The 13,390-nt window shown below is 41.2% G+C and overlaps 1 protein-coding gene across 2 annotated transcripts in view; it reads left to right on the forward strand.

Annotated features, from left to right (window-relative positions):
* The window catches only part of LOC120026368 (protein FAM222A-like), a 35,879-nt gene that overhangs the window by 9,367 nt on the left and 13,122 nt on the right, over nt 1–13,390 (forward strand). For both annotated transcript variants that reach the window (XM_038971212.1, XM_038971211.1), the window contains exon 2: nt 13,034–13,209. In XM_038971212.1, coding sequence (XP_038827140.1) covers nt 13,080–13,209 — 130 coding nt within the window. In that variant the 5' untranslated portion in view covers nt 13,034–13,079. The remainder of the gene's footprint in view (nt 1–13,033; nt 13,210–13,390) is intronic.

Here is a 13,390-nt window from a genome sequence, read left to right on the forward strand (position 1 = left end):
AAATGTATTTGGAGACTAAATATAATGTATATGTCGGCAACAATCTAAGCCAACCCTGTCTGTTTTGCCCCATAGTTGCGCACGTGTCGGTTTTGTTTCTAAACAACCAATCCATCTATTAGAAATACATCAAAACGCAATAATGTTGAAGCGACGACCCCTGCCAACCAGGGTGTCTGTTAGGAAAATGTGACACCTGACAACGTGACAGGGAATATTTCAATTGACTGGCTATTTGAGACATTTTCCGGACCCATATGCATTGGGTTCATAACAAATTAGGGCGTCTACCAACGGTGCTCAGAATGACAGAAATCACATGTAGATTCTGGTAATGCATCTGAACAGAACATGCAACTCATGTAATGAAGCAGCCAATAAAACGTCATTTTCAAACATTTGCCAAAATGCAATTCGCGGGAAAACTAAGAAAAGAGGGGGGATCTAAAGATGCAACAACTAGGATAGGTTGTTAATATGACTAGGATTGGCTTCTGGACAATTAAATAAAGTTTACATGAAAACCAATAGAACAGGAGAGAAATGGCATAGCGGTGGGTCCAATAGTGGAGTAAATGGAAAAATACATTTGCTAAAATTATATAATTACTACTCTTTATACAGAAATAAATAAAATCATTCAAAATACTTCACCAGAAGCATCGATTAGCCACAGAGGAATTGAGGATCATTAGCTTCTTTAAGAAATAGCTGTGGATTGTTTCAAATCACAAGCTCGTATGCGTATTTGGGAAGCCCGCAATTTGGGCAGCATTGTGTGGCAATAGGCCTAGCTGATTATTGAGTTGCGGCTGTACGTGAAAAGCATCAAATATCTGTGACGATAATGTGTCGTGAGTATAATTTCAAATGTTGACAAGAAGAGGAGGGTGTGTGGTGACGATATAGGTGAGTTTCTCTCCAGAATGGCTCCGCTGTCTCCCGCCAATTCTTTCGCATTCATTGTTTCATTGTGTGAATTGTTTGCCCTTTTATTCAAAAAAAAAAAAATCCCCATAATGACAGAAATCACACTCAGCAAAAAAATAAACGTCCTCTCACTGTCAACAGCGTTTGTTTTCAGCAAACTTAACGTGTGTAAATATTTGTATGAACATAACAAGATTCAACAACTGAGACAAACTGAACAAGTTCCACAGACATGTGACTAACAGAAATTGAATAATGTGTCTCTGAACAAAGGAGGGGGTGAAAAATTAACAGTCAATGCAGCTGGTGGCCACAGATACTAAGTACTGCATAGCATTTCCTACTCATGGACTGCACCAGATTTGCCAGTTCTTGCTGTGAGATGTTACCCTACTCTTCCACCAAGGCACCTGCAAGTTCCCAGACATTTCTGGGGGGAATGGCCCTGGCCCTCACCCTCGGATCCAACAGGTCCCAGACATGCTCAATGTGATTCGGGCTCTTCGCTGGCCATGGCAGAACACTGACATTCCTGTCTTGCAGGAAATCACACACAGAACGAGCAGTATGGCTGGTGGCATTGTCATGCTGGAGGGTCATGTCAGGATGAGCCTGCAGGAAGGGTACCACATGAGGGAGGAGGATGTCTTCCCTGTAACGCACAGCGTTGAGATTGCCTGCAATGACAACAAGCGCAGTCCGATGATGCTGTAACACACCGCCCTAGACCATGACGAACCCTCCACCTCCAAATCGATCCCGCTCCAGAGTACAGGCCTCGGTGTAACGCTCATTCCTTCGACGATAAACGCGAATCCGACCATTACCCCTGGTGAGACAAAACCGCGACTCGTCAGTGAAGAGCACTCTTTGTCAGTCCTGTCTGGTCCAGCGATGGTGGGTTTGTGCGCATAGACAACGTTGTTGCTGGTGATGTCTGGTGAGGACCTGCCTTACAACAGGCCTACAAGCCCTCAGTCCAGCCTCTCTCAGCCTATTGCGGACAGTTTGAGCACTGATGGCGGGATTATGCGTTCCTGGTGCAACTCGGGCAGATGTTGTTGCCATCCTGTACCTGTCCGGCAGGTGTGATATTCGGATGTATCGATCCTGTGCAGGTGTTGTTACACGTGGTCTGCCACTGCGAGGACGATCAGCTGTCTGTCCTGTCTCCCTGTAGCGCTGTCTTTCGCGTCTCACAGTACGGACATTGCAATTTATTGCCTGGCCACATCTGCAGTCCTCATGCCTCCTTGCAGCATGCCTAAGGCACGTTCACGCAGATGAGCAGGGATCCTGGGCATTTTTCTTTTGGTGTTTTTCAGAGTCAGTAGAAAAGCCTCTTTACTGTCCTAAGTTTTCATAATTGTGATCTTAATTGCCTACAGTCTGTAAGCTGTTAGTGTCTTAACGACCGTTCCACAGGCGCATGTTCATTAATTGTTTATGGTTCATTGAACAAGCATGGGAAATGGGGTTTAAACCCTTTACATTGAAGATCTGTGATGTTATTTGGATTTTTACGAATTATCTTTGAAAGACAGGGTCCTGAAAAAGGGACCTTTTTTTGCTGAGTTTATGTCACAAATAGTAAATCTACCGTTAATCCCTGTCATTTGGTTGCATTAATTTCTGTTAATACATGTAATTACAGTCATTTACAATTCTCATTCTGAGTCAACGTTCTTTGCAGAGTTCACAACCTGCTGCACTTCTGCCATTTTTGGTTTATTTCATAACCATAATTTATGAGATTTTTCCATTTTTTTCATTGTCTTTTGTTTGGAGTACTCCATGTGAGCAGTGATCAATGAGCATGACTGGTTTCTCTGTCCTGTTAATGTTGAGGGAGCGCACGCGCCTGAGGACGCATAGAAGTACCTGTCCTGCTTGGAAATGTAGTAAAGTGTTTTTTTAACATCCATTGTAAATTATAATATATTAAACAATAGTTCCTCACAGTAAGCTATTTGAAAAAAATCTTTCTAGCAATCTCCCTCTTGATAATCACCAATCCTCGGTGTGAAAGAGCAATGGAAGTTATAGGCCAATGCAGATGTAGGCATATAGGCAATGAGTTCCATGCCCCCCTTTTTATCTAGCCACCAATGGATCACGGTGTATCAATGAGTGCATATGGCAGAGGCTGGTGATCTCACATTAGTTGACTTTTAACTTTTACATTTGATCATTTTAATTCAATGATTTTGAGAAATGAAAACATTATTATTGAAATAACTGTTCCCAGAAAATGCGCATATGAAAATTATAACTGGCACGCAGAATGGTAGAAATGGTAGGGTAAAGCTTCCCCAAACTTGAAACTCATGCGCTGCCTATGAAGTGTTTTTATAAATGAATTGCCTCCACATTTCCATGGTCATATTTTGCCAATAGTCTACATTAAAGCAAGGTAAGACATGCCTAAAAATATTAAATTAAACAATTTAAACAATTAAGTATGTTTCCAAAATACATACTGCCTCCAGCTCACATTGTAAAGTGGCCTGATATAGACTGATAAGCATGACGGTCAAATGTATTTACATCAATCAATGAAAATAATTATTTTGCAATGGGATTTTTTCTCCTGGTCATTTTGGCCAGGAACAGTTTCATTTATCAACTTTACATTTTTTGGCTGGTCCAAAAGCCGGCAATTGACGGCTAACGAAAACCCTGCTGCCAACTAATATCAGCACTTATATTTAGTTTTGGATCTTTTTTTTTGCCTTCTGTAAGTTTTAAGAAGCATTGCCTTGTGCCTTGTAATTCCATGACCAAAAAAATCCATGTATCTTTTAAGATATTTTCTTTATTTTTCTCCTTCATGAGGAGACAGGATAATGAATGTTCACAGAAGTAAGTAAAGGTAGACCTACCAATTACTTAGTCTTTTTACTGATCTCAATGTTTGTTTATGCATTATTAAGTGATTAAAATGTGTAGTTCTGTTACCAAATCAGTAACATAATTACGGACAAAACAGTAATGGAATGAATACAATTGAATTGGCTACAATGGGGAAATCATAATATTCGCAGTTGGGTCACCTGCTACTGTCCTACCTTCCACGGGCATTCTGTTATGCTCAGTTCAGTTCATAACTGATTTCTTTCTGTTGTATGGTCGTCAAAGCGAGAGTGTGAAAACAGTCTGGACAACTCCTCCCTCTCTCCAGTTAATGTTAACTCTCCCAGCTCTTACTGATACCTACCCATGAGCCCCCCCCCCCGCTTTCTATTTACTGTAACCAGCATCTGAGCACCGACCAACACCGGACGTCAATGGACATTTCAACGTCCACAGACGTCATTTTTTTGGACCATTCCAGACCGGCCTTGATTTCCGCGTCTACAGACGTTGATTTTTTTTGGTCTGGACCGGCCTTGAGTGAGCATAGGCGTCCATGATTGGTGACCGGACCAAATCTGAACCAATCATAGACGTCTATGTTTTACATGTTTGGACAGTACAGTACGTGAAGCACAGAGTACAGTAAAGAAAAGTATAGTACAGTAGAGCACACGAGTACAGTATAATGTACTGAACTTTATTGTGCTCTAGTGTTCTGTGATACATATACAGTGCATTCAGAAAGTATTCTGACCCTTTGACTTTTTCCACATTTTGTTACATTACAGCCTTATTCTAAAACATTTTTTTTTTTTTTAAATCCTCATCAATCTACATACAGTACTCCATAATGACAATGTGAAAATATATATAAATACATTATTTACGTAAGTATTCAGACCCTTTGCTATGAGACTGGAAATTGAGCTCAGGTGCATCCTGTTTCCATTGATCATTCTTGAGATGTTTCTACAACTTGATTGGAGTCCATCTGTGGTAAATTCAATTGATTGGACATGATTTGGAAAGGCACACACCTGCCTATATAAGGTCCCACAGTTGACAGTGCATGTCAGAGCAAAAACCAAGTCATGAGGTCGAAGGAATTGTCTGTAGAGCTCCAATACGGGATTGTGTCGAGGCACAGATCTGGGGAAGAGTACCAAAAAAATTCTGCAGCATTGAAGGTCCCCAAGAACACAGTGGCCTCCATCATTGTTAATTGGAAGAAGTCTGGAACCACCAAGACTCTTCCTAGAGCTGGCCGCCCGGCCTGACTGAGCAATCGGGGGAGAAGGGCCTTGGTCAGGGAGGTGATCAAGAACCCGATGGTCACTCTGACAGAGCTCTAGAGTTCCTCTGTGGAGATGGGAGAACCTTCCAGAAGGACAACCATCTCTGCAGCACTCCACCAATCAGGCCTTTATGGTAGAGTAGCCAGATGGAAGCCACTCCTTTAGTAAAAGGCATATGACAGCCCACTTGGAGTTTGCCAAAAGGTACCTAAAGGACTCTTATACCATGAGGAACAAGATTATCTTGTCTGATGAAACCAAGATTGAACTCTTTGGCCTGAATACCAAGTGTCACGTTTGGAGGAAACCTGGCACCATCCCTACAGTGAAGCATGGTGGTGGCAGCATTATGCTGTGGAGATGTTTTTCAGCGGCAGGGACTGGGAGACTAGTCAGGATCGAGGGAAAGATGAACGGAGCAGAGATCCTTGATGAAAACCTGCTCCAACAGCACAACGACCCTAAGCACACAGCCAAGACATTTAGAATTTTTTGAATTTGACCATTTATTTAACTAGGCAAGTCAGTTTAAGAATTTGTTTTTATTTACAATGATGGCCTTCTTGTAAAGCCCCCCTGGCAAACCCTACCCTAATCCGGACGACGCTGGGCCATTATCGTCACTAATCCGGACGTCGCTGGGCACGACGCTGGGCCGCCCTCTGGGTCTCCCGATCACTGCTGGTTGTGATTATAGCCCGGGATCGAACCTGGGTCTATCGTGATGCCTACTAGCACTGCGATTCAGTGCCTTAGACGCGGGAGACCGAGTGGCGCAGGAGTGGCTTCAGGACAAGTCTCTGAATGTACTTGAGTGGCCAAGCCGGAGCCCAGTATTGAACCCGATCTTACATCTCTGGAGAGACCTGAAAATAGCTGTGCAGCGACGCTCCCCATCCAACCTGACAAAGCTTGAGATGATCTGCATAAAAGAATGGGAGAAACTCCCCAAATACAGATGTGCCAAGCTTGCAGCGTCATACCCAAGAAGAGTCAAGACTGTAATCGCTGCCAAAGGTGCTTCAACAAAGTACTCAGTAAAGGGTCTGAATACTAATGCAAATGTGATGGTTTCGTTTTTTTGATTTTTAGAAATGTTCAAAAATGTTTAAACCTTATTTTTGCTTTATCATTCTGGGGTATTGTGTGTAGATTGACGAGGGATTATTATAAATTGTTTTAAATCCATTTTAGAATAATGCTGTAACGTAACACAGTGTGGGGGAAAAGTCAAGGGGTGGGATTATTGTTTTAAGGCACTGTACGTCTATGACTGGTTCAGATTTGGACTGGTCCTGACCTAACACATTTGGTTTTGTTTGGGGAAGGAACTCATTAGAATAATAGCCAGTATGTAAAATAATACCTATATATGCAAATTATGATCTTGCATATTTCTAAATTTGTGTACCTATTCAGCATACATCACCATGAAGAGAATGGCATTTATATCCATAATTCTACATTTCTGTGTAGTACAGATCAGGGACCCATGATATATAATTCTGCACCAAATTCCGTTACCGCAATTCTGTTCCTGGGTGTAAATCCACTTCACTTACTGTAGTTCAATAACCAACATTTTTTTTCAAACTCAAGGTGTCATGTCATAGCTGACACCCCATTCTTTCCGCAGACATATTTGAATCTTTAATTCGGAGCAGATATTTATTAAGAGCTTCGGGAAAACGTGAACGCATAAAAAAAACTGAGGGAGATTTTACCGTAATTCTGTTGCAAAGTTTGTATCTACGCAGTTCTTTTAGTGAATGTGTTTTTTGTGAAATGTTTTGTGTAAATTGTTCAAAGTAGTCCTTGTGCATGGAGTTGTATGGTTTGTTAACCTTGGAATCAGTGTTTTTTTTTTTTTGGCATACATTTTAAAGTAAAAAAATCTGAATGGCCTTTCACACTTTCTGAGGTTGTTTATTTCAACACACTTTCTTGTTTGAGGGAAAATTTTAAGAATCTATCCTGCACGTTTCATAAAATGTTTCTATTAATTGTCCAAACCATATTCTTCGACACTCCAAGGTTAATCCGTATGAGATCATACATCTATATTCTTCTTCCAGTGTCAATGCATAGCCAGCTTTCTTACTGCAACAGAGTAGGTACTGGCACCTCAAATGAGCTACTGCTTGAGTTCCTGCACCTCTTAGGGCGCTTTCACGTATCCTTTTATGATCAGGAGCATTTGGTACCCTGATCTGTTCAATAAAGCATGTGTGAAATGCAAACGAACTCTGGCTGAAAACTAATCCTGGACCTGCGGGAGTAGTGGATCCAAGAGCAGAGTACAAGGTATTGTGACACGGCAGTGTGAGTGGCGTGGAACCTTTTTGCCTGTTGTAAACATGCTAGCTCGCTAACGTAACATGCATCTTACTAACCGCAACCTGAAACGGTCTTGTGAAAGCAAAACGTATTCTGTAGAATTCTCACAAACACTTCAGGAAGCCGAACCAGGGTGCTGAATTTCATATGTGAAAACACCCTAAAGAATATTAGGTCAAAGCCATTGTTGAGTTCCTGCACCTAAATAAACAGTACCGGCACCTTTTTCAGTACAAGTCAAGCGCTGATCTCATCCATAGGGGTGTTTCACAAATGACAGCCAGCCACCAAGTCAACCCACTCTTCATCAGTCGCTAACTGACTCTCATACTGTTGATGGATGCAGAAATCGGGGAGGAAGCTAAGGAGGATACTCTCTTCTGCCAGGTTCCTAGATAAACAGCCATGGCTTGACCGAAAGGACAATTGTCTGGTGTTTAGATAAACAAACTAATTTTGAGGAATATACCTGGCTCATAATGCTAACTGAAGTGTTTACGGTCTGACAAACAAACTATTAGGCTATGTCACTTTGACTGTGATTCTGAAAACTGAAAATATTTTTGCCTGGTTTAAGACATTTTCAGCCTGACAAATGATTTCAGTAAATCTAAGGCAAACTTTCTAGATAAGAGATATCAGGTTTATGTGCCTTATCAATTGCTCTCTCAAGGGTAGGCTACTCTGAAGGATAGACTACATGTCCTTGGGGGACCATCTGGATCCAGTAAGAATATAAGAGGATCATTTTTAGACCTCTGTTCATTTAAACCATGACAGCCATCTAGCTCCTCATCACTACCCCTCTCCCTCTCAAAGTGACCTTGTTATCTTCCAATAAACAATCGTCTTTCTTCCCGAGCCCAGGACAAAAGGCAATAACTTGTAAAATGAGACATTTTATTTTCCAATGCCATTCCCGCAGACCCCTCCCCCCAAAAAATGAGCCCTTAGCCCATCATTGATGGAGCGGCCAATTTGTCTGCCAAAACGTCCTTATCAGGGGAAACCTTGGGAGACAAAAGATGGAGTGCAGAGCCAGGGGTCTTATCAATGTGGCATACCCTCAGCGGACCTGCATCACGCCTGATAACGCCTCTTATCGCAGCCACTGATGTCACCCCAAAGTGGCAAGGATTTACTGTCCTTGCCACTCAAACTTTGTCCCCTTTTTTTGATTTTTGATTATTTATTTTTTGTCCATCACCGTGGAGACCTTGCAGACAAAAAAAAGAAGAGGGAGAAGAAGAGGAGGAGCTGAGTAGATCTATGGGATTAAGCTGAGGTTTTTAAGTCAAATCAGGAGCTGAGGTTAGCTGGTGTTAAACTGCATGGTTCATTTGAGAAAAATGTGGTCAGCACTCAGCAGCAGTTTGAGGTTTTGTGAATGTCGGCAATTCTAACAAGAAAAAAATAAAGCAGGTGGGGAATCGGATAGATGACCATTACCATGCTTGAAATCCCAATTGGGTCATAGTCATAAGGCTTGAGTAGAGCTGTGTCGATGAATCTATCATTGTACCTTGACAGTTGTCTTCTTGCTGGCAGATGGCTGACTGATTGACAGTTAGCAGAGACAATTAACTTCAGATATCTTGGGTTTTAGTTACAGTTTTAACAATATGAGCTGTTGAGTTTCATGTATTTTTTTAAATATGCATCTCATCTAAAGTAAGGAGAACTGATGGGGATATCACTGAGCGAGTAGGGCTGGAAAAAAGGTCTGACAGACAATAGAAGGAGCCCTTTATCTCAATGGCACTGGTACTCTCTGAACTCACTTTTTGATCTGTCTGTACTCTGTCCTTTTTAAAGTCTAATTGAGAATGCAAAAGTACTTTTAGAGCCCTAAAATAACTGTTTATTTTACATTTACATTTTGATGGGATGAAAACAGCATTCTGCCAGTTATGCATGCCATTTCCTTTTTCTTCCTTTTTAATTTTTCTTAAATAAAGCAGCGGCCTCTCTCTGAATAATGCCTGCCTTGATGCATTTTTAATCAGGAGAAAATTGGGAGAGTAATGGAAGTTATTCTGATACCCGTCGCTCTCATTTTTCGACAGTAAAGTAGTGGAGGCATTTCCCTGGAGATTTCTCTTTCTCTGTGCCTTTTCTCCTCAACCCTCTTTTGACAAATGCGTGGTAATGGAAGGGTTGTTGTGAAATTGGTATTCTTTTCAAAATGGAGTCTGACCATAGAGGCTTTTAGCTTGTCAGCTGTGTGTGAGCAGATGAGAGAGCGAGAGAAAGAGGCTGTGCTGGGTGGTTTGAAGTGGGGCTGTCACATTGTGAGAGGAGAGGCAGGTGGGGGAGGAGGAGAGGACGAAAGGGGTGAGAGAGTTGGGGGGGGGGGGGGGGGGGGGGGGGGGGATCTCTTCAGGCACCTGACTAGAATGAAAGCCACTCTGTTCCTCCTTTCTTTTGGGGTGGAGGTAATCATGTTTCTGTAGCCAGTCACTGAGCTCTCTATCCTGTGGCTGACTCACTTAAGCTGGCCTGTGGACATTGAGGGAGAAATGAAAACAAGCCAAAGAATTGTAAAAGAAAAGAGGAAGACAGGGAGAATAAAGAAATGAAGCCGCTCTGAGACAGCTGTGTGCAAGACATTCACTTGAATTGAAACTTCAGGGGTGCTGTTTTTTTGGATAGAAGTAAAAGATTTGCTGACCATACAGTACCATTTAGATGTTGTTGCAGGTATATAGGCCTATGCACCTACCTATAGAGAGTAGAATATAGTACTCTGCTTAAGTCTAGTATTCAGAATGATAACTACAATCAAAGATACTGGGGTAAAACACTTCTTAATCATACACAAACACACCTACACTCCCCTTCCGTATGTATTTAGACAATGAAGCTAAAATTGTGAATTTGGCTGATATATTTCAGCATTTTGGATTTGAGATCAAATATTTAACCTTTTTATTTGAAGGTATTTTCATGTATATCTGTTTTACCGTTTAGAAATGATAGCACTTTATTCAACTAATCCCCACCCCATGTGAAGAAGTCATAAGTATTTGGACAAATTCACTATTAGTGTATCAAAGTAGTTAAGTTCATTATTTGGTCCCATATTCCTTGCACGCAATGACCCTCAAGCTTGTGTGGCGAGAATCTCGTTGGATGCATTTGCAGTTATGTTTTTGCCCAATAGTAACTGAATGGTGAAGGAAGACCGGAGTAAGTTTCTTTCTAAGTGAGTAGATAAGATGTTTCTGACCACTTCTAAGTTAATCCTGATAATGCCGTGATAGAAAAAAAATCAGGACTGAATGAATCATGAATATTGATGAGTGAGATGCTGTTTAGAGGCTACACCTCTCACATTAACCAATAACGGGGGAGGTTAGCGTTTCTTTGTGGGTATGATCACTGTGCCTCTGTAACCTCATCATTAGTCACGATTTTAATTCATGATTATCTATAATCATGGTAGCATCCACATAGATGTAGAAGTGTTCAGAACATCTTTCTTACTTACAATAAAAATTACTACAAAATGGCACAATCCAGAACAAACTGCCAAATGCATCCAACAAGTTTGTAGTCACAAGCTTGATGTAGTCATTGAGTGCAAGGAATATGGGACAAAATACAAACATTTTTGACTACTTTAATACACTAAGTTAATTTATCCAAGCACTTAAGCTTTATCCCCTCCACCCTCCATTTGAAGAAGTCGTAAGTGCTTTCATTTCTAAACGGTAAAACCGTCAGTTAAGAACAAATTCTTATTTACAATGACGACCTACCAGGGAACAGTGGGTTAACTGCCTTGTTCAGGGGCAGAAAGACAGATTTTTACCATGTCAGCTCGGGGATTCGATCCAGCAACCTTTCGGTTCCTGGCCCAACGCTCTGACCACTATGCTAGCTAGTGCTAGATGACAATTTTCAGGTCTTGGCATAGATTTAAGTCAAAACCGTAACTAGGCCACTCAGGAACATTCAATATTATCTTGGTAAGCAACTCCAGTGTAGATTTGGCCTTGTGTTTTAGGTCATTGTCTGGCTGAAAATTGAATTTGTCTCCCAGTGTCTGTTGGAAAGCTGACTGAACCAGCTTTTCCTCTAGGATTTTGCCTGTGCTTATAGCTGTATTACATTTTTATTTACAAAAAAAACTCCCTAGTCCTTGCCGATGATAAGAATACTAATAGCATGATGCAGCCACCACCATTCCTGAAAATATGAAGTGTTACTCGGTGATGTGTTGGATTTGTCCCAAACAATGCTTTGTATTTAGGACAAAAATTAACTTTCTTTGCCACATTTTCTACAGTATTGCTTAAGTGCCTTGTTGCAAATAGTGTGTTTTGGAATATTTTTCTTTCTTTTCACTCTGTCATTTAGGAGAGTATTGTGGAGTAACTACAATGTTGTTGATCCATCATCAGTTTTCTGAAATCACAGCCATTCAACTCTGTAACTGTTTTAAAATCACCATTGTCCTCATGGTGAAATTCCTAAGCAGTTTCCTTCCCCTCCGGCAACTGAGTTAAGAAAGGACGCCTGTATCTTTGTAGTGACTGGGTGTATTGATACACCATCCACAGTATAATTAATAACTTCACCATGCTCAAAGGGATATTCAGTATCTGCTTTTTTATTTGTACACATACTCACTTGTCTTTGTGGTTGAATCTGTGCTTGAAATTCACTACTTGATTTGAGGGACCTTACAAATAATTGTATGTGTGGGATACAGTCATTTAAAAATCATTTAACCACTATTAATGAACACAAAATGAGTCCATGCAACTTATTATGCAATTTGTTAAGCACATTTTTACTCCTGAACTTATTTAGGCTTGCCATAACAAAGGGGTTGAGTACTTATTGACTTAAGCCATTTCAATTTTTGATAAATTTCTAAAATGTTCTACAAACAAAATTCCACTTTGACATTATGGGGTATTATGTGTAGATCATGGACACTCTCAATGTAATACATTTTAAATTCAGGCTGTAGGCTAACACAACAAAATGTGGAAAAAGTAAAGGGGTTTGAATACTTTCTGAAGGCACTGTACATATGGAGGGGAGTGTATCCTTGTGTGTGCCGAAGCCATTTGGGGGAAAGAGCTACTTTTGGCTTTTCACTCCTGATCTATATCAGCATCAATTCATAGAGACATTCTAGACTTCCTGAGCTCCAGGCTAGTGACTGGGTAAAGGATACAGCCGACAGCAACAACAGGCCTTGTAAATGCGCTGTGTTATTTGCAACAGAGTAAGATGGAGAGCAGAAAAGACCCATCATAGCATCTGAGCAGAGTGGGGGAAGTTGACTTGATGTTAAGTGATATTACATGCTTAGATGTGTAGCCTCTGTAGTTCGAAGGGGGGGTTGCTGAGTTTGAATATGGTGTTACGGACCCGAGTGGGATTTTTTTTTTTAAATTTAGGGCTTAAAAGGAAAGAGAGCGAGCACAGGAAACTCCGGAGGGGCAAAACATCCATCAGCATGGTAGCAGTTTGCTTTCAGGGCTTTGACTTAAGATTAGATAAAAGGTTTTGCATTCAGTTCAACTGCCAGCTGCTTATAATTTAATACATGATAAAAAGTCTAACTGATGTGTTTTTTTTCCCTCTGTCTCTCTCAGGATCCCCCAAGGTCCGAGCGGCTGTAGATCCCAGAAAGCAGCAGCCATGTTAGCCTGCCTACAGAGACGGCAGCAGAACCTCTCATCTCAGCGTCTGGTATGCACCCCCAAGATCCTGGATGCTCCGCAGCAGCAGCAGCAGCAGCAGCAGCAGCAGCAGCCCAGCACACGAAAAAGTGAGTCCCCGTGTCTCTGCTCTCAGCAGCTCAGGACAAATCAAATCAAATGTGTATTTGTCACATGCGCCAAATACAACAGGTGTACACCTTACAGTGAAATGCTTACTTACAAGCCCTTAACACTTTTTTTTAAAGCATTGTTGGTTAAGTGAAAAATGGAAAATAAAAGTAAAAAATA

This window comes from Salvelinus namaycush, chromosome 31 (genome assembly GCF_016432855.1).
Source record: "Salvelinus namaycush isolate Seneca chromosome 31, SaNama_1.0, whole genome shotgun sequence".
In the NCBI taxonomy this organism is placed as follows: domain Eukaryota; kingdom Metazoa; phylum Chordata; class Actinopteri; order Salmoniformes; family Salmonidae; genus Salvelinus; species Salvelinus namaycush.